Source organism: Bufo gargarizans, chromosome 6, assembly GCF_014858855.1.
Source record: "Bufo gargarizans isolate SCDJY-AF-19 chromosome 6, ASM1485885v1, whole genome shotgun sequence".
NCBI lineage: Eukaryota > Metazoa > Chordata > Amphibia > Anura > Bufonidae > Bufo > Bufo gargarizans.
The window spans coordinates 55,451,294-55,470,427 of record NC_058085.1 but is presented as its reverse complement, the minus strand read 5'-3'; the positions used below and the strand labels follow the sequence as shown (position 1 = coordinate 55,470,427).

The window sequence follows — 19,134 nt, the reverse complement described above, 5'->3', positions numbered from 1 at the left end:
AGTTCAAGACTTAAGGCAGTCATTGCCAACAAAGGGTTTTCAACCAAGTATTAGAAATGAACATTTTATTTACAATTATTTAATTTGTCCAATTACTTTAGAGCCCCTGAAATGAAGGGATGGAGTTTAAAAAAAGCTTTAGTGCCTCACATTTGTATGCAATCCTTGTGTTCAACCCACGGAATTAAAGCTGAAAGTCTGAACTTCTTTTTTTTTTTTTTTTTTTTCTTCAAAAATTTATTAGAAAAACACTACAAAACATTTTTTACAGACATTTTTACAATCTCTCAATTCTTAGTGTCCCAACTAATTATATATAATTATAATTTATTCAATTCATCTTTTCTTTCATTTAGAAAACCCTCCCCTCCCTCCCCCCTAATCCCTAATCTGTGGTGCGTCAAAGCAGGCCCCCCGTAAATAAACCAACTTGACCTCGACTAATCAATCAATCTTCCAGCCATCCCATATCTTATTCCACTGTTCCTCAACCTCCCTCCGTTTATATAAAATTTTCTTGTAGTTTTTAACCTTATCGGTTAGGTTTATCCATGTGTTGATGTCTGGAGTGGAACGGGCAAACCAGGTCCGGCTGATCAGTACTCTAGCCAGCATCAATATTCTACTCAGGAAAATCTTTTGATACTTATGATTTTTTAATTTGGAAAGATCATTAAGCACGAATACTTGTGGTTCAAAAGGAATTCGAATTTTTAATTTGTAGATAATACAGTTATTGATGTTATTCCAGTAGTTTGTGAGTTCTGGACAAGTCCATATCATATGGAGGAAGTCCGCTCCTACAGTGTCACATTTGGGGCAGTTGGACATATCTCTTAACCCACATTTATTCATCCATAAGGGAGTAATATATAATCTGTGACAAATACAGAATTGTATTAAAACATGGTTGAAGTTCTGGGATACTGAAACCAAATTCCCAAAAATATTCTCCCAACCTTCTACTTGTAAATTCGGACAATCCGCCTCCCACGCTTTTTGTCCTGGTGAGTGTGTATCACTAAACCGTGCCTTAAGTAATAACTTATATATATTTGAAATCTTTATTTTAACAAGTGCACCCCCTACCCACTCATTCAAAAAAGATAAATTATCTATATCCAACAATCGCTTATCATCCAAACTGGATAATACAGATCGCAGTTGAAGGTACCTAAACCATGAAAGATTTCTTATATTATGTGTCATTTCTATAAAGGATTTAATTTCTCTATCTTTAACTACCTGTGAAATATATAAGATTTTATTCTTCTGCCAAAATATGTCAGCTGCAATATCATCTAAGCTTTGTAAATAGAAATTATGCCAAAGAGGCGTAAATGTGAATGAACCCTTAACCTTCAACCATGTCCTAGTTGTATTCCACATTTTCAAAAGTAGATTAATAGTTTCTCTATAGCCGTGCTCATAACTCTTCAATAAACCGGATTCCAACAAAGTAAAAATATTATTATGAGCATGGCTAGTTACCAGCTTCCTCAAGAGTGCGCTGTTCTCTGATTCATAACACCACAATAGCTGAGCTGCAATAAAGTACCCTTTAAAGTAGGGGAGATTTAAACCCCCAGACTCCACGGATTTATACAAATATTCTGAACTTCAACTGCATCTGAATTGCCCATTGTGGTAATGTACAGAACAAAAATTAGAAAAATGTTCTCTGTCCAAATATATATGGACCCAACTGTATATAGTTCATTAAAAAAAAAAAATCTCTGATCAAAAGTTACCTAAAAATGGAAGAACTGAGATGCCTGCTCAAAATCTTGTACCGCTACTTCTACGGTAACTACGGCACTAGAAGCATAAACGTCTGTAAAAATGTCTTTTACGTAAGTGGGCAGCTCTGAGCTCATCACTTCACTATTTAAGTAACCCGAGTATTAATGAAGAACCCAGATGGATTCTAAGAATTGTTATGGATTTTCAGGCTTTGCTGGAAGTCCTTGACTTGGAAAACTATGTCACCCACAGCTAATAGTCTGGAATTAATGTCCAATATCTTTTGCTACTAATCAGTCCCAGATATAAACGAGGTTATTGCTTCATCTCAGCCAGGATCTTTGATTTTTCTTGTCAGCTATACAATTAAAGGGAGCCTGTCGCCAGGAAATTCACAATGCCTTGTAGGGCTGGCTCAGCTGAATGTAATGATCCCTTTCGATGACAATACGTTGTATTATTTTGGATAAAAATGACTATTAATTCAGTAGGCAAATAAGCAGTTAAGTGCACTTGGGGGCGCCCAAGACACTCTGTGCAAGCTTCCTCCTCCTGCTTCCTTTGCCAACCCTTCCCTCTCCTTAAAGGGTTCCTGTCACCAGATTTAACCCTATTAAGCTAGCTGAACCTAAGTAGCCTATTCCTACTTCTACCTATGCCCCCGTTACTCCAGAAATCTAACGGTTATAATATGCTAATTACCCTCTAGGTGCTGGCGGAGTGGCCCCTGCTCCTAGAGGCTCCGTTCTCCCACCTCTGGCCACGCCCTGCTACACTAGATTGACAGGGCCAGGCAGCGTTGGTCTCTTACTGCCGGCCCTGGCTGCTGTGTAAATCCCATCCCGTACAGTATTTGGCACAGGCGCATTGAGTGAAGGGCGCTCGCTGGCTGCCGGTTTCCTCACTGCGCCTAATACTGAACGGCGCGAGATTTCCCCAGTACACAGGGCCGGCAGTTGGTGGTGAACGCTGCCTTGCCCTGTCAATCTAGTGAAGCAGGGTGTGGCCAGAGGTGGGAGAACGGAGCCTCTAGGAGCAGGGGCCACGCCGCCTGCACCTAGAGGGTAATTAGCATATTATAAAAGTTAGATTTCTGGAGTAACTGGGGCATAGATAAAAGTAGGAATAGACTAGTTGCGCTCCCATTGTCCCGGCCACCAGAGAGGCTGACTCTTTTTACTATAGTGTGAAAGCACGACCACCACTGATGGATTGCAGGGTGGTGTGTAACCATGGAAACGAGCAGTTTATAATGTGATGGAAAAATGAATCCAGCCAGCAAAAGAAACAATATGGACAATCACAATACATTAGTAAGTGCCTTGTATTAACTTTCTCTACATGATAAATGCCACTTACTGAAGTGAGACAACCCCTTTAATGGGAGGGACGGGGGGGGGGGGGGGGGTCAGGACCCTTATCTATTAGCCAGAGCAAAAAGCAACTTCTGAGACCTCATTCACATGACAGTGAAAAACTGCTTTGTGACAGCCGTTTTTGTAATGGCCATCACGCAGCTGTTTTTAGAACCCATCGAAGTCTATGAGGCTATTCATATGTCCTATTTTTGGCCGGCTTCTCAGCCAGACAGATCCCATTGAAATCGATGCAACTGCTTTTGACGGCCGTATAGGCTGGAGTACACTAAGTGGCTTTCAGGGGTGAAGAAAAAAAATACTACTCATCTCATCCACTTGAAAACACAGGGACACCCGCTCCTCACTGGATGCACCAGGGCCTGTGCACCCAGCATGATGACATCACGTCAGCTAGAGCATCTGGTGAGGAGCGAGTGTCTCTGCCTGCCCAAGTGGATGAGGTGAAAATCTTTTTTTTCCCGTAAATATTATTGATCAGGGGCACTATGAGGCCATTATCTATACTGGGGAGCACTATGGGGCCATTATCTATACTGGGGGCACTATATGGTTCCGTTTGAAGGCTCTCACAAGCGGCCCCGAACGGATCCGTACGGCCCCAATGCATTCTGAGTGGATGCGGATCCGCTCAGAATGCATCAGTCTGTCACCGTTTGTCCTCCGCTCAGCAGGTGGACACCCAAACGCAGCTTGCAGCATTCGGGTGTCCGCCTGGCCGTGCGGAGCCAAATGGATCCGTCCAGACTTACAATGTAAGAAAATAGGGGCGGATCCGTTTGAAGTTGACACAATATGGCTCAATTTCAAATGGATCCGTCCCCCATTGACTTTCAATGTAAAGTCTGGATGGATCCGTCTGACTAACTTTCACACTTAGAATTTTTTCTGAAATATAATGCAGACGGATCCGTTCTGAACGGATCCCATCGTCTGCATTATAGGAGCGGATCCGTCTGTGCAGACCCCAGACGGATCCGCTCCGAACGCAAGTGTGATTCTAATAGCTTCTATTTCCATACACACAAATGCATGGGGAACACTACACATTCTATTCCAAATCAAAACATGAAGAAAAATATATCAAATTTGTGTGGTTCCTCAAAAAAAGAAAAAGAAAAGTGAATATTAGACTGTTAAAAAAAATAGCAGTGTTTGTATTCTTCTTTACAAACTCAAACATTCACTATATAAACGGAAAAATGTTTGAAGATGTTGCTTTCCGTTGAATCACTTAACTAATATTTAGTTGTATAACCGCTGTTTCTGAGAACTGCTGGACATCTGTGTTGCATGGAGTCAACCAACTTCTGGCCCCTGTGAACAGGTATTCCAGCCCAGGATGATTGGACTACATTCCACAGTTCTTCTCTATTTCTTGGTTTTGCCTCAGAAACTGTATTTTTGATGTCACCCACAAGTTTTCTATTGGATTAAGATCCGGGGATTGGGCTTGCCACTCCATAACGTCAATCTTGTTGGTCTGGAACCAAGATGTTGCACGTTTACTGGTGTGTTTGGGGTCTTTGTCTTTTTGGAACACACATTTTAAGGGCATTTCCTCTTCAGCATAAGGCAGCATGACCTGTTCAAGTATCCTGATGTATTCAAACTGATCCATGATCCCTGGTATGCGATAAATAGGCCCAACACTGTAGTATGAGAAACATCCCCATATCATGATGCTTGCGCCACCATGCTTCACGGTCTTCACAGTGTATTGTGGCTTGACTTCAGTGTTTGGGGGTCGTCTGACAAACTGTCTCCGGCCACTAGAGCTAAAAAGAACGATCTTACTTTCATCAGTCCACAAAATGTTGCGCCATTTCTCTTTAGGCCAGTCAATGTGCTTTTTGGCAAATTGTAACCTCTTCTGCGCAAGTGTTTTTTTTTCAACAATGGGGCTTTGCGGGGGCTTCTTGCAGATAGCTTGGCTTCACATAGGCGTCTTCTAATTGTAACAGTACTCACAGGTAATTTTAGACCTTCTTTGATCTTCCTGGAGCTGATTGTTGGCTGAGTCCTTGCCATTTTGGCTATTCTTCTATCCATTCGAATGGTAGTTTTTCACTTTCTTCCACATTTTGAAGCATTTGCGATCATTTTAGCTGAGAAGCCTATCATTTTTTGCACTTCTTTATATGTTTTCCCCTCTACAATCAACTTTTTAATCAAGGTACGCTGTTCTTCTGAACAATGTCTGGAACGACCCCTTTTCCTCAGAATTGCTGAGACAAATGCACTGTAACCAGCATGTACAACATTTGCTGCCTTCCTTCCTTAAGTAAGGGCAATAATTTTCACCTGTTTTGCAAAGAATGAATGACCTCACTAATTGAACTTCACACTGCTATTATTTTGAAAATGCCCCTTTCAATAAGTGAATGGATTACAGAGAATCAGCAGCATGCATGGCATGACTGTTGGGTCTGTTGGGTTTCTATTACTCTACTAGACCTGCTAGTAAATGATTTGCCATGTAGCAATATAATTTCTACCAAAAACAGTGATTGTGGTTAGTGCATCATTGATGGAAGATATGTTACCGAGGCTTCTGGCCTCGGTGAGGTAAGAGCCAGTAATTTTAAGTGTCAGTGGCAGCTAGTGCTGACTGACACTATTGCTTAGTTAGTGTGGCTGTAAAGCCGATCCGGGCCGGCTCTTACTGGGAGCAGCCAAAGTGCAAGGTGGGTGGCTGTTCCTCACGTTCCAGGCTGGGTTTTGGTTAGGGATATAAAACCCAGCCAGCAGTCTCAGCTGGGTGTGGATTATCCTTCATCTGACAGTGGAGCTTTGACAGTATCTGTGTTCGGGCCTGAGAGTTTGGGCCGGGATTAAGGCCTGCTATCTTGTTTATATGAAAGCACGTGGACTTCTGTTTCACCCAAGGACTTATGTGTTGCTCCCTGGTGTGAACAAACACCAGACTCAAGGTGACTTTTTGTTGTCACTTTCCCTATGTTTGAATAAAACACTGAACTGTTCAAGTTAAAGATGTTGACGTTGCCTCGATACTGCCTCCGCAAGCCTGTCTACCAGAGAAAATCCCCACTATATATACACACACAATCTATATATAGAATTACTAGGAGATTCATTTTAAGAGATGTCTACTAAGGGTAAAAGTCCACAACACGTCGGCCATCTACCGGGGCTTTTTAAATATATTAATAAAAGATACTAATTTTATAGACCTTGTATGTTGGTCAAGTTCTTCTGGTTGTGCATCCGTTGACGATGTGACTGGTACCAATGAAGGGGTGTGATCTATTGGCTGTTATTGTTCATTCACATTGTTTTGAAGCTTCAGGTCCCAAATGACTCCCAAATTGAGTCTCATTCTTGAGTCTTGCTTTTGGGTTAGGGTTATCTCCAAGATGAAATCACACAAGCAGTTTTCGTGGCCAAACACAGAAGTGGATCCAAAAACAAGGAAACATTTCTGGGTTCCACTTCTGTGGAACAAGAAATGCTTTCTTTTTCACCCAGAAACCACACCATATTGTGTGATGCCTGAGGAATGGGCTGATCCTGCCCCCCAAAATGTTGGTATTCTACATAAAAGGATATACCAAGACTGTGCAGTTGCAAGTTTCTTCTGCAAGCAGGGCTCACAAGAAATCTCCTTTTTATTTTTCTTTGTTTCTTTTTATTTTCTTTCTGATTGACTCTTCTTAGCAGTTGTTACCCTGCTCTATCCCCTCCCCCTAGGAACTATACATTTTCAAATGGGTTTTTGAGAAAGGACATTCTTAATCAAATTAATATTTTTTTTGTCTCTCTTCCAGGGTGGCACCTAGTGCCTGGCATGGCCGGAGGTATTTGCGTGACCCTCTTGCTCCTCCTCAGCGTTGTTCCCACAGGGAGCAGAAAGAGCTGGAGAAGACGTGGCCAGCAGCTTGTGCCCAACAGCCGTGAGAGAACTGAAGGGGGTGGGGAGAGTTTCCCATTGGATTTCACTGCTGTGGAGGGAAATATGGACAACTTTATGACTCAAATTAAGAACCTGGCACAGTCTCTGTACCCATGCTCTGCACAACGTTTAGATGAGGAGATGAAATTACACCTTTTGAACAACCACTCTATCACCTGCAATGATGGGAGTCCAGCTGGGTAAGTTTCTGTGGAGAAGAATTGGGAGAGAGTAGATGTAAATTGTAGTTCATACATGACTTAAATGGTTGGTCCTATGGAGTATGGCTGTCTGCCTGTTGGCCTTGAAGCGAAGGTCTGATATATTTAAAGGAGTTGTCTTGGATTGGAAAAATATGGCTTCTTTAAAAAGTGCTACTATAGATGTCCACAGGTTGTGTGGTACTGCAGTTTAGCCCCATTCACTTAAATGGAGCTGAGCCTAAATACCAGACACAATCCATGGAAGAAAGCAGTTGGGTCCAATCTACTCCTTTTTAATTTTGGTTTTAGAAATTTGTAGTAATAGTGTCAGCATGTAGATGAGGTGGCAGAATGAAGAAAAAAAGAAGGAACCAGGTACTTTAAAGGCTGTGTACACCTTTGGGGGCCACTTTTTTATGATTGCATTATACACATTTTGAGATTAGTATTATTATTATTTTTTTTTATTAGTCTTTTACAAGTATATTTTCTGTACGGGGCTGAGATGGTCTAATAGAGGGATATGAATTTTCTCTCTCTTCTGTCAGACAGCTAATCTGATGGCTCCTTATCTCTGCTCTCTGACATTATAAACACTTATTATAGCTCAGTTCTTATCTTGCTGATAAGAATATGGCTTACAGAAGTGTTATTATAAGGGTTATTGGATGACCAGGCACAAGCATGAGTCACATATCTAGACAAACGGTTAACCCTTTGTGACAGAACGGTTCAATATTTTTAATAAAGACCAAATAAAAAAAATAAAATATAGCCCAAAATGAGTAAAATACAATCATAAAAAGTTGTCCCCAAAGGTGTACACAGCCTGAGTCCACCGAGACTTATAATAGGTTGACGCATCCTGTACTGTACAGATCACATCTCGCAGTCCTCTCATTATCATTACAGGCAGGATTATAATGACTTAAAACACATATATAAATAACACATGATCCAATATTCACAATAGGTGATGGACCCATCTCAGCCCTTTCCCTTCCCTGCACAATGACCTCTGCGTAAGTCACAGAGTCTCTAGACTACAGGTTCTATGATCCATGTGGTTGCTGTAATGCCTATCCTCATACATGTACCAAAAATAGAACGAGAAAAACTGCAATTAGAAAACTAAAAACAGATTACAAAAAAATTGAATTTTTTTAAAAAAATATGGGTGATAAATTCATTTTCCCAGTGAAAAATGGCTGTCCAATTCTAACAAATTTCAATCAGTCAGATGCAATTTGGTCTTTAATGGCACTGATAGACAGTGGGGTCTTTGTATACTCCTCTTTCATTCAGCAGGTCCATTAAAGGGGTATTTCCATCACATATAATGGGGGCACATTGCTAGGATAACCCCCCATTGTCTGATAAGTGTGGGTCCCACCTCCGGGACCCGCACCTACAAGGAGAACGGAGCAGGGATAGCTGTGGCTGGAGGACCCCGGGTTTCTTGTTGTCCATCCACCACCAAGTGCTGCTCCAATACAAGTGAATAGGAGCACACCGCGCATGCACGGCCCCTGTTCCCATTCGTTTCTATGGGGCAGACGGAAATAGACGAGCCAGCGCTCAGCAATTTTCGGCAGCCCCATTAAAATTAATGGAGGGCGGCTGCGCATGTGCAGTGTGCCCCTCATTCATTTCTCCACTCCGTTCTCGTTGTAGGTGCGGGTCCCAGAGGTGGGACCTGCACCTATCATTCAATGGGGGGCATATCCTAACGATATGCCCCCATTGTATGTGAAGGCAAAATCAATAGGTGTCCTGGGCTCCTCCATGACGATATTTTGTAGTAGTTCTCTACTCTGGCTAATGGCAGGTAACCCCTTTTGTACATTTGTCTAAATTCCCCAACTTGCTGTAAAAGAAGGAACAGATTATGGACTTCTATCTCCTGTATGTATAAAGAGGTGTATAGATACATATCTTGGGGTATTAACCATGGAGGAAGACTGTGGCTGCTATGAGGTCCAGGGGAGGGGGACCTGAGCTGAATTCTGTTCCCAAGAAACAATCTACTGCATTTTCTGAAGCCACCACTAGGGGGAGCACAGTGCATAGAGATTTTTACTGCTTCAATAAAGTATATTAACTTTCTATACAATAAGCTCCCTCTAGTGGTGGCTTTATAAAGCCTGTGTTATCATGTACTGTGTGAAGGGGAATTTAAGAATTTATAGCTGTATGGAAGAGATTTTGTTTTATTTGTGCCAATTGTCTGGTGTAAATACATTGAGCAATATGGTGTTCAGAGAGGGCATCATATTGAAGAAGCATGACCTAGAACAGTGATGGCTAACCTCCGGCACTCCAGCTGTGGTGAAACTACGACTACCAGCATGCTCCATTCATTTCCTATGGAGTTCTGAGAACAGCCAAGCAAGTGTACATAATGGGAATTGTAGTTTTACCACAGCTGGAGTGCCAGAGGTTGGCCATCACAGACCTAGAAGTTAGGTCAAGTGGGTAAGGTGGAGCAAAACTTTTTTTTTTTTTCCTTTTAATTATATATTTTCTTTGCTTAAAATGTGTAATTTGTCATAGAAAATCATTGGGGGCATTGTAAGTTTTTCTATGTGGCCCTATGCTGTCTGTGTATGCCCCTGGAGCTATGTGCATGAAGATGTGATTAAAAAAACTCCCACTGAAGGACCACCCTCGGCTTTGGTCTCTAAGAAGCCCATCTAATGTTCTGGTATTTCTGTGATATTTGTATATTCTTTTCATGTGGTCTAGAAACATCTTGAAGGCTCCAGTAGTCCTTACAGTTTACATTAGGACTTTGTTTTATATGTTCATCTAAATTCCTCCTACTCGCCTCACAGCTTAGAAATTGTGTAATGTGCGTATATTGTATATTCTGCACACATCCTTTATTTGGCCGGAATTAAAGCCGAAACTATCTAAATAGCGTGTGGGGCGCATAGGACCTTGCAGAGTCTCTTCTATCTGTATACAGAAATGCTTCAAAGTAAAGTATATATTCCATCTTGCCGTCTCTTTCCTTTGATAAGCGTCCATCACCTCCTTGGTGCTCCCACCACCAGTGACTGAGACTCCATCTTATGTTTACCTTCTAGTTACTACCTAAAAGAGTCCAAAGGCAGCCGGCGGTGGCTCGTCTTCTTGGAAGGTAAAACTTCACTTTTATCTTTTCCTTTGCACTGAAGATTTTGGGCCTCCTGCCCAAGCTAAGCAAGAGAAAATAAACAGAGCTTGTGGTGAGGAGTTGTAAGAACGTAATTTGCTTCCAAAACACGTTTTTGAATGAATTTGTGACATGAGACTGCAATCCAGAGTCAAAGGGTTATGACCTGACTTGGAAAGGTCTCGGTATAGTAAGTGTTTGACAGTTAAACTGTATCTACATGACATCTACTAGCTACAAAGCTGATTTATCATATACATATTAGTCCTGCTTATACAATGTTTGATTTTTTTTCTGACTTGCAACGATCAGTTCCCTTCCTCAATGCAGCCGGCTGGCAATCAACTGATCGGCCAGGATGCACTTTTCTGAGCAGCATTTCTCCATCCTGGCTAAAGGAGGAGGACCACAAGCGGAGAACCCACCTCCATAATGTCCATATGCCCTCATGAGAAAAGGGGTTGTACAATATACAGTAATAACATTTATAGCTATACATTCGTTACCATTTTTCTATTGAAAATTTAACTGGGTTGTCCAGCCACCCAAAATAAAAAAGGAAAACTACTTGGAATGCTATCAAATAATTCTTGTGATGGGGTGGTCCCAGCAGTCGAACTCAAAACGATTTAACAGTTATCCCTTCTCGAGCAGATAGGGGATAACTTGTAAGCAAAATCCCCTTTTAAAAAAAATCATTAAATGGAAATGGATGAATTAAAATTAAAAACTTAGTATGCTCTAAAATACCCCCACCCTTCTAGTACTGATACTTCCCAGGTCCCACTCTGGTTCTTCCTGCTGCAGCAGTGACCTGTCAGCACAATGTGTTACCACTTCCACCTGTCACTGACTGTAGTAGTGATAGGTTGACATGGCTGCGGTCGCAGTGGTGGCCAGAGTTGTGTCAACATCTCATCACTGGGACAGAAAGTACAAAGACCAGCAGGGACCCCAGAAGAAATGGCACTAGAGTAATGGGGGATTGGTGAGTGTTGCAACTTTTTTTATTTTTTTTATTTTAGACAGCTAGACTGGTCTCTTTGCATATTCGTTTCCCATGGAACATTGCCAATAGGTCCCCATACCATGGAGCATGTGCAGTAAGTCTCCATACAAGAATGGTCTCTTTAAGGAAATTCATCACCTTGCTCAGCTGCTTCCAAGCAATCACACTAAGGCTACTTTCACACTAGCGTTTGGGGCTCCGCTTGTGAGCTCCGTTTGAAGGCTCTCACAAGCGGCCCCGAACGCATCCGTCCAGCCCTAATGCATTCTGAGTGGATGCGGATCCGCTCAGAATGCATCAGTCTGGCACAGTTTGTCCTCCGTTTCGCTCAGCAGGCGGACTCAGCAGCGTTCGGGTCTCCGCCTGACCGTGCGGAGGCAAACGGATCTGTCCAGACTTACAATGTAAGTCAATGGGGACGGATCCATTTGAATTTGACACAATATGGCTCAATTTTCAAACGGATCCGTCCCCGATTGACTTTCAATGTAAAGTCTGGACGGATCCGTCTGAAGCTACTTTCACACTTAGAATTTTTTCTACAATATAATGCAGACGGATCCGTTCTGAACGGATCCATCGGCTGCATTATATGAGCGGATCCGTCTGGGCGGATCCGCTCTGAACGCAAGTGTGAAAGTAGCCTAAGCCAGCCAGTATCCTACTCCATGTGGATGAGGGGCATGCACCACGAGGCAGCCGTCTACGGATGGATGTCTGGTCTGGCTATATTCCCTTTTCAAATTCCAAGGCTTGTTGGGAAGTCTGATTTTGACTCGTAGAAAGCAACTTCCAATAGATGACGCTGGTGAGATGGTTATTTTCCATGGGAGATACATCTTTGCATGTTTGTTTCCCATGTCTCTGGAGTACCTCCAGTCAGTCTCCATAGAGGACTGGTCTCTTTAAGGAGATGCACCACCCTTCCTAGGCCACTAGCCAGGCAATACGTTTTGGATTGGTGCTATTCTGACTGCTGGGAACCCCACAGTTTACAAGAAATGGGGGCCCTGCTCCCCATTTGAATGGTGCATTAATCAAACCTGCACGGTGGCGCTCCATGTAAACTCTACAGGACTGCTGCAGATGGCCAAGTGCTTTACTCGACTATAGAGCTGAATTGAGTGTTAGCACAAATGCATGTGTACCACTGCAATTCAAGTTTTAGTTTTCCCTATTTTTTGGCTATATCCATTTTGGGAAAGATGAGTTAGAACAAATACGGCCATTACAGGTCCCACAGGGGTTGTCGTTTATGGCTTGTAAAGCTCTGCATTGTAAATGTGTAAAAGCCATTCTGAATGTAAGGTTCTTGTCATGAAATAAGATTAAGTTACAAGCACATCTGACAGATTCTACAGGCAACTGTGATCAGTTGAAGTGGCCTCATAACATTTTGTGCTATTGGGTCTCCTGCTTCCTTGTGTGCTGATATCTGCTCCTTTTTAAAGGTGGTTGGTACTGCATTAGCCGTGAGAACTGTGACCTCCGCTATGACACCATGAGAAGATTCATGAGCTCGAAAGGATGGCCAGCCACTAAAAAAGGTGAGTGACCCTGCACTATGTATTGTGACTGGGATCCAGTTGTCCCAGGATGCAAATACGTCTTCCGTCTGCATTGTCCCATCCATGTAACTCCTCTCATTCTGTAATTTACACTTACTAGTCACCTACACGTCATGCATGTAAGTTCGTGTGGCAATCATTTGTTTGTGTCAAGCTTCATTTCATGTTTCAGCTTCAGGAATTTTGTCAACTCAGCCCGAGGAGAATCCACATTGGTGGAATGCTAACATGGTGTAAGTATTATCTGCGTCTTTGTCCACCTTAATACATTCATATTAGTTATCCGCTAGGCCTGTCTTTTACCTGAGAATTTCTACTCACTATGGTGATCCTTCCCTTTGCAGATTTATCCCGTACTGTTCCAGTGACGTCTGGAGTGGAGCTTCACCCAAATCAGAAAAAAGTATGTTCTCCTGTGTCTTAGTGGGCATTGTTCTATTTGGGTAAAAGACAACTGGTTCCCTCAATTATTCTAAGGCATTTCCTTATTATAGCTTAGGAGCTGCTCTGTTGCCTCATTCTTTAGCCCTTGTCTCAAATTTTCTGAAAGCTCCTAAGGATTTAAGGTGGCCATGTATATTAGTCTAAAGTTGATCAGAATGGATTTCAACCAAAATGAACATTCGTTGGTTGGAATTTAACAACGAATGATCATTTTAACCGATAGATGAGAGACCATTGTCATTTGAAAATAAGTTTGCCGCTTTTAATATCTTCATCAGATGAAAGATCTTTCATTCAAATAAGATCATTCATGGACAAAAGATCTTTCTTTGAAGGAATATTACCATAAAGATCTTTCATCCATTGCCCGATTTTTATTTTTATTTTTTTCATTGAACGTATATATGGGCAGTTTGAACAACTGGAACGGCCAATATGGACTAAAATGTGTGTGGCTATATTTTTAGAAACAAATGTTCACTAGATGTTTGTTTCTTCAACCAACCATCAACCAACTTCTATCTAATGTATATGCCCAGCTTTATTTAAGCTGAATTATTATTAATTCGATAAGAATTCAGCTAACTGAATGCTTGAACTCTCAGGAAAGTAGAAATAAGGGGCTACAAATTAAGCCATCAGACATCTCCTGTGATAAATTTAATTGTGAAGAAGACAGAGCAGCCTATGCTATGTATGGAAAAGTGGAGACCATAGAGGACAAATGTATACACTATTTAATAAAGATCTATTGTTAAAAAAAAAAAAATGCCCCCAAAGGTGTCACTAGCCTTTAACTACTGTCTCTATTTTATATAAGCATCTTGGTGGCTACTAGTGTTGCTTTTATTTTATCCATTTATATAGCACCTACACATTCCACAGTTCTGTACAAATATTGCCATCACTCACAACAGTTTTTGGTGTGTGGAATGAAACTGAAGTACTCAGAGGAAACCCACACAAACACTGGGAGAACATACAAACACTAAGCAGATCCCCTCCATCCCCCTCAAAAAACAAAATCTTGGTCGTGTGTCTTTTGGCTTCAAATGTGTTGTGTGAAATCTCCCCTAAAAGTGCACTTTATGAAGGATTTCTCAAAAGTGGATAACCTTTTATTGAGGCTCTGAAAAGTTTTATGTTAAGTAGTTCTTTTATTTTAGGTGACTATGCTTTCATGGGTTCACTTATTATACAAGAGGTTGTGAAGGAACTTTTGGGGAAAGGGCTGGACACAGCCAAAGTCCTTCTCTTAGCTGGAAGCAGGTGAGAGTCAGATTCTGATGATATGGGATTTTGTTGAAAAAAGACCGATATGACTAGATTCTTATAAAATATTGTAATATTTCATATTCTTTACCATACTAGTGCTGGTGGAACAGGCGTTCTTCTAAATGTAGACCTGGTGGCTGAGCAACTAGAAGAACTGGGTTATACCGGGATCCAAGTGCGTGGGCTTTCGGATTCTGGCTGGTTTCTCGATAACCAGCAGTATAGGAGGACTGACTGCACAGATATTATGACATGTGCCCCTACAGAGGCCATCCAGAGAGGAATCAGGTAAAGGAACAGCCTAGGATGAAGATGATCTGTACATGTATTACAATCTAAAAGGTTTTTAGCTTGCAGAATTACTACATTTACGAACATAAACTGAAACTATAACATTCTATGGAAGTAGGTAGGGTTGGAATGGGGTTCCTTGGGCCCTACAGAGGAAATTTATTCTCAAGGCCCTAACCCTTATATCATCAAAGTCTAATAGATTTTGATTCAAAGAAATAGACCCGAATGGCAAGTTATTGGCCCCAAAGGCAGCTGTTTTTTCTACTAGATCTTTGGGGCCCACTATGGCTTCAAAGCCTGGGCCCAGCAGAGGATCCTTATGGTGGGCCAGTCTGACTCTGGAAGTACCTTTTCTCCAGATAACAGCTAATTTGCAGTCAAGGGACTATAGACTGGAGTCCTCCCTGCAAGTGCTCATTGATTTAGAGGGTCTATATACATATTCAACTAGGTTAATAGAGGCATTGACTCCATGTGGATGAGGCCAACTGGGCCTTTGTTCATCAGAAAATGCCACCCTAAATGCTTTGGAAACTCTGTCTTGGTAAGGTCTCTATGGAATGTCCTTTTTAGTACATATTAGCCAATAGTCTTTATGCAGGTTTTGTGTAGCTGCAAGGACCATGGTCTTAAGATATAAGTATGGCTGTGAAATTGTCTCTGACAAAAACCTTATTTTGTATCAGATACTGGAATGGGCTTGTTCCAGAGAGGTGTAAGCAACAGTTCAAAGAAGGTGAAGAGTGGAACTGCTTCTTTGGCTACAAGATATACCCAACCCTAAGAAGTAAGTAGTACAAAAAGAGCTACAAAAATTGGAGAACAAGACCAATATTGGTGGAATCCCTACAGACTTGAGTTTAAATTGGACTTGTCTATTATGTGCCTTCATCTGTGTTCCATAATGCAAGAGTGTTTTCAACTTAAAGGTCCACCTGAAGACAGGTTCTCAATAGCTGTCTGGTATAGGTCCCCTCATTCCTACCGATCAGCTTTTTGCAGCAGCCACTGGTGCCAGAAACAACAAAGTAGATGGAGCGGAGCCAGAAGCTAAAGGCTCCATCCAATGTGTAGTAGCTATGACTGCGTACTGCAGCTTAGCTCCCTTTCAAATTAATATAACCTGGCATGGCCTCTACACAATGGAAAGACATTGCTTCTGAATTTGTCCTGTTATTTTTCCTGCATCGGTGTCTGCCATAAACAACTGATTTGTGGAGGTGCTGGATGTTGGACCCCCACCAGAGGATAGTTAATCAGTAAGTAATAGTTGAAAAACCTATTTTATCTTTTTGAAGGTTATTCAGGAATTGAGTATTGATGGCCTATCCACAGGATAAGTCACCAATATTAGCCGCAGAGCTCCTGTGAGCATCGCATCCCCTTTAAAAAGCTGAATGGCAGTGGTCTGACCCCCAGAACCATGATATTGATGACCTATCATATCAAATTCCTGGATAGCACCTTTAATATATATATATTTTTTATTTCGATGAAATATAAACTTTCAGGCTTTTATTGTCAAAATTATGTTGCTTTGTTTGTGTGGGTCTGTTTTAAAATAGACTCTGAAGCGAAGAAAAAACTAAGCATATTACTTATTGATTTGACATCTTTTCAATATACACAAACTGCTCATTTACTGATCTACAAAGGGGAGCATGAGAAGGTCTTGGGTTCACAACAAGCTAAATAGTAGTACTCAATGCCAAGTAGCAACTGCGAGAGCAAGTAAAATATTAGGGTGCATAAAATGAAATGTAAAACCCATGAATCAATTATAATACTTTTCAATATAAATAAGTAGAATTTGGGCTACCGGTTTAGGATTCTCACTATATAAAGTTCATACGTTTAATTAGATTGATAAAAATAAAGTCTTGCACCATGTACAGAAATTTGGCGTGGCCACTTTGGAAATGAGGCACCTTGAATTGGCCATATACGTTTGATCCATGTTTATCTGGACCTCCCAACTTGCCTGTTCTGTAGATAATGGGGAAGCTAAAGATTGAACGGTTTGTTCTTGGGAATGTATGCCATTGCCAGAGGACTCGGCTGAGGCGAGTGCGTATTTGAATAGGGGTAAGGTGGGGGATCGGGAGAGAACGCCCTTAGTATGGATTGCCTTAGAAGTGAAGTTTGGACCAAATGGCATAATCTTCATGCCAATGGGTTACTGTTGCCTACTTATTACCGTTGTTTTTCACCCATAAAAAGTAATGGAGGCTGAATCGTAGATCCGTAGCTCAGCCTTTACTGAAAATGTCTCCATATGAGGAGCTTTATACCTTATACAGCTCTAATGCTGTTTGATGTGCAACCAGTCACTTACTGACACTGCTCAGCCTTGTCCCAAAGTAGGTGAAAGGGACACTACCATCATAAAGGGGTATTTTTTTTTAACTTGTAGAAAACAAATATTTTTTGTATTTTATTTTTATGTTGGCATTACTATGCCATTGAAAATATAAAATATTGTCCTCCTGTACACAAATGAGAAAACCTCCTATATAGATAGATCCATTGTCAGTTTACTGCTGCTGTGAGGGATGTAGTCTGAATACTGATGATGATAGTAGGTGTAGAATTGCAATACCAGTAAGACAGCCCTGTCCATTGAAGAGCACTGCATTGATTTGTGTAATGTGTGATGCTCTCATTGGGTCAATACAGGGGTCTTCTTTCTGGTCGCAGTGATGGTCTGACTGAGAGAGTTGATCAAGAATGTCTACTATGCTAAAGTGAAAACAAAGAGGAATTTAAAAGGGTTTTCTGAGATTTTTTTCACTGATAGGTCATCAAGTATCTGATCGGTCTGATACCCGAGACCCCCACGATCAGGTATTTTAAGAAGGCAGAGACGCTCCTGTGAGCACAATGGCCTTCTCTCACCTCGCCAATAACAGGACAGGAGCACCACTGCCTTCTCAAACAGCTGACCGGAGGGGGGTCCCATGTGTCAGACCCCCACCAATCAGATACTGATTACCTAACTAGGGGATAGTTCATCAGAAAACCCCTTTAATGAATTGTGACAGGAAATAGAATACATGGAGCGACTTTAAAAAAATGATGTCCAGAAAACCATTCCCCATATTTTATAACATATATGTAAAATTACATCGAATATTCACATATACGTTAAGTCCTTTTTTTTTTTTTTTTTTTAATGGACCTGTTCCTTTAAAGCCATATTTAGATCCATCATTGTGAAGCTCAGTAACAATATAATTTTCCCTTTTGAGCAGACACAAGGTTTTAGATCCCCCAGTAAAGTGTATTTTGTATGGTGACCTGTACAGCGATCTACATGTTATATCTTCAGGTTGCATTCCTGTCCATGGAGTAGTTGATCACTAGCATGGTGTGGCAGACTGCATCGGGTCCTGGAGGATGCTCATCCAGGGGCCATGTGTCACCAGCTGTTTGACATCTGTAAGCCAGACATGGCCGCATCTATTTGTGTCTGCCTTTGAAATTCATATATCACACGCTGATGGTGAGCGCGTGTTCTCACAAATATATTACCTATTCGTAATCTGAAATAAGGTCAAGATCCATACATCACTTGTGTTTCTACAGGTCGTGCTACCAGTGTCCATGAAAGGCCCATGTTTTATTATGTGTTTATTATATTGCAGTCAGCCAGTTGATATTTTGGGGGCCATTTAATTGGTGCAGTTGTGTTTTTAATCATTTTTGTTCGGTTGGCCATATGCATTGGATAGCTGTTGGGCTAACTACTACATGGGGCTCTCCCACTGTTGCAAAGCTACAGCTCCCATCATGCCCCACAGCATGAGTGTTTTTGACGTATGTGTTGTTTTATTGCAGGTCCTGTATTTGTAGTACAGTGGTTATTTGATGAGGCCCAGCTGACGGTGGACAATGTCCATTTGAGTGGGCAGCCAGTGCAGGAAAACCAGTGGAACTACATTCAGAACTTGGGTCGTGAGCTGCGCAGCACCTTGAAGGATGTTGGGTACATATTCAAAATTGGTTTGACTGCTGCTCTGACCGCTGTGCTGGTCTTCTAAGACATTGACCATGGTCTTTCTTCTTGTAGGGCCAGCTTCGCTCCTGCTTGTCTGTCTCATGAAGTCATCACAAGGAAGTAAGTCTCATCCTTCTCCTTATATTTAAAGAGGT

At 41.6% G+C, this 19,134-nt stretch overlaps 1 protein-coding gene across 1 annotated transcript in view; it reads left to right on the top strand.

Moving 5' to 3' along the window:
* Positions 1 to 19,134, top strand: part of NOTUM (notum, palmitoleoyl-protein carboxylesterase) — a 63,459-nt gene that overhangs the window by 25,474 nt on the left and 18,851 nt on the right. Inside the window, exons 2-11 of the mRNA XM_044298932.1 lie at positions 6,908 to 7,232; positions 10,325 to 10,377; positions 12,853 to 12,948; positions 13,142 to 13,202; positions 13,314 to 13,372; positions 14,580 to 14,682; positions 14,785 to 14,976; positions 15,669 to 15,769; positions 18,820 to 18,967; positions 19,052 to 19,099. Of these exons, the coding sequence (XP_044154867.1) occupies positions 6,928 to 7,232; positions 10,325 to 10,377; positions 12,853 to 12,948; positions 13,142 to 13,202; positions 13,314 to 13,372; positions 14,580 to 14,682; positions 14,785 to 14,976; positions 15,669 to 15,769; positions 18,820 to 18,967; positions 19,052 to 19,099 (1,166 nt within the window). The 5' untranslated portion in view covers positions 6,908 to 6,927. The remainder of the gene's footprint in view (positions 1 to 6,907; positions 7,233 to 10,324; positions 10,378 to 12,852; positions 12,949 to 13,141; positions 13,203 to 13,313; positions 13,373 to 14,579; positions 14,683 to 14,784; positions 14,977 to 15,668; positions 15,770 to 18,819; positions 18,968 to 19,051; positions 19,100 to 19,134) is intronic.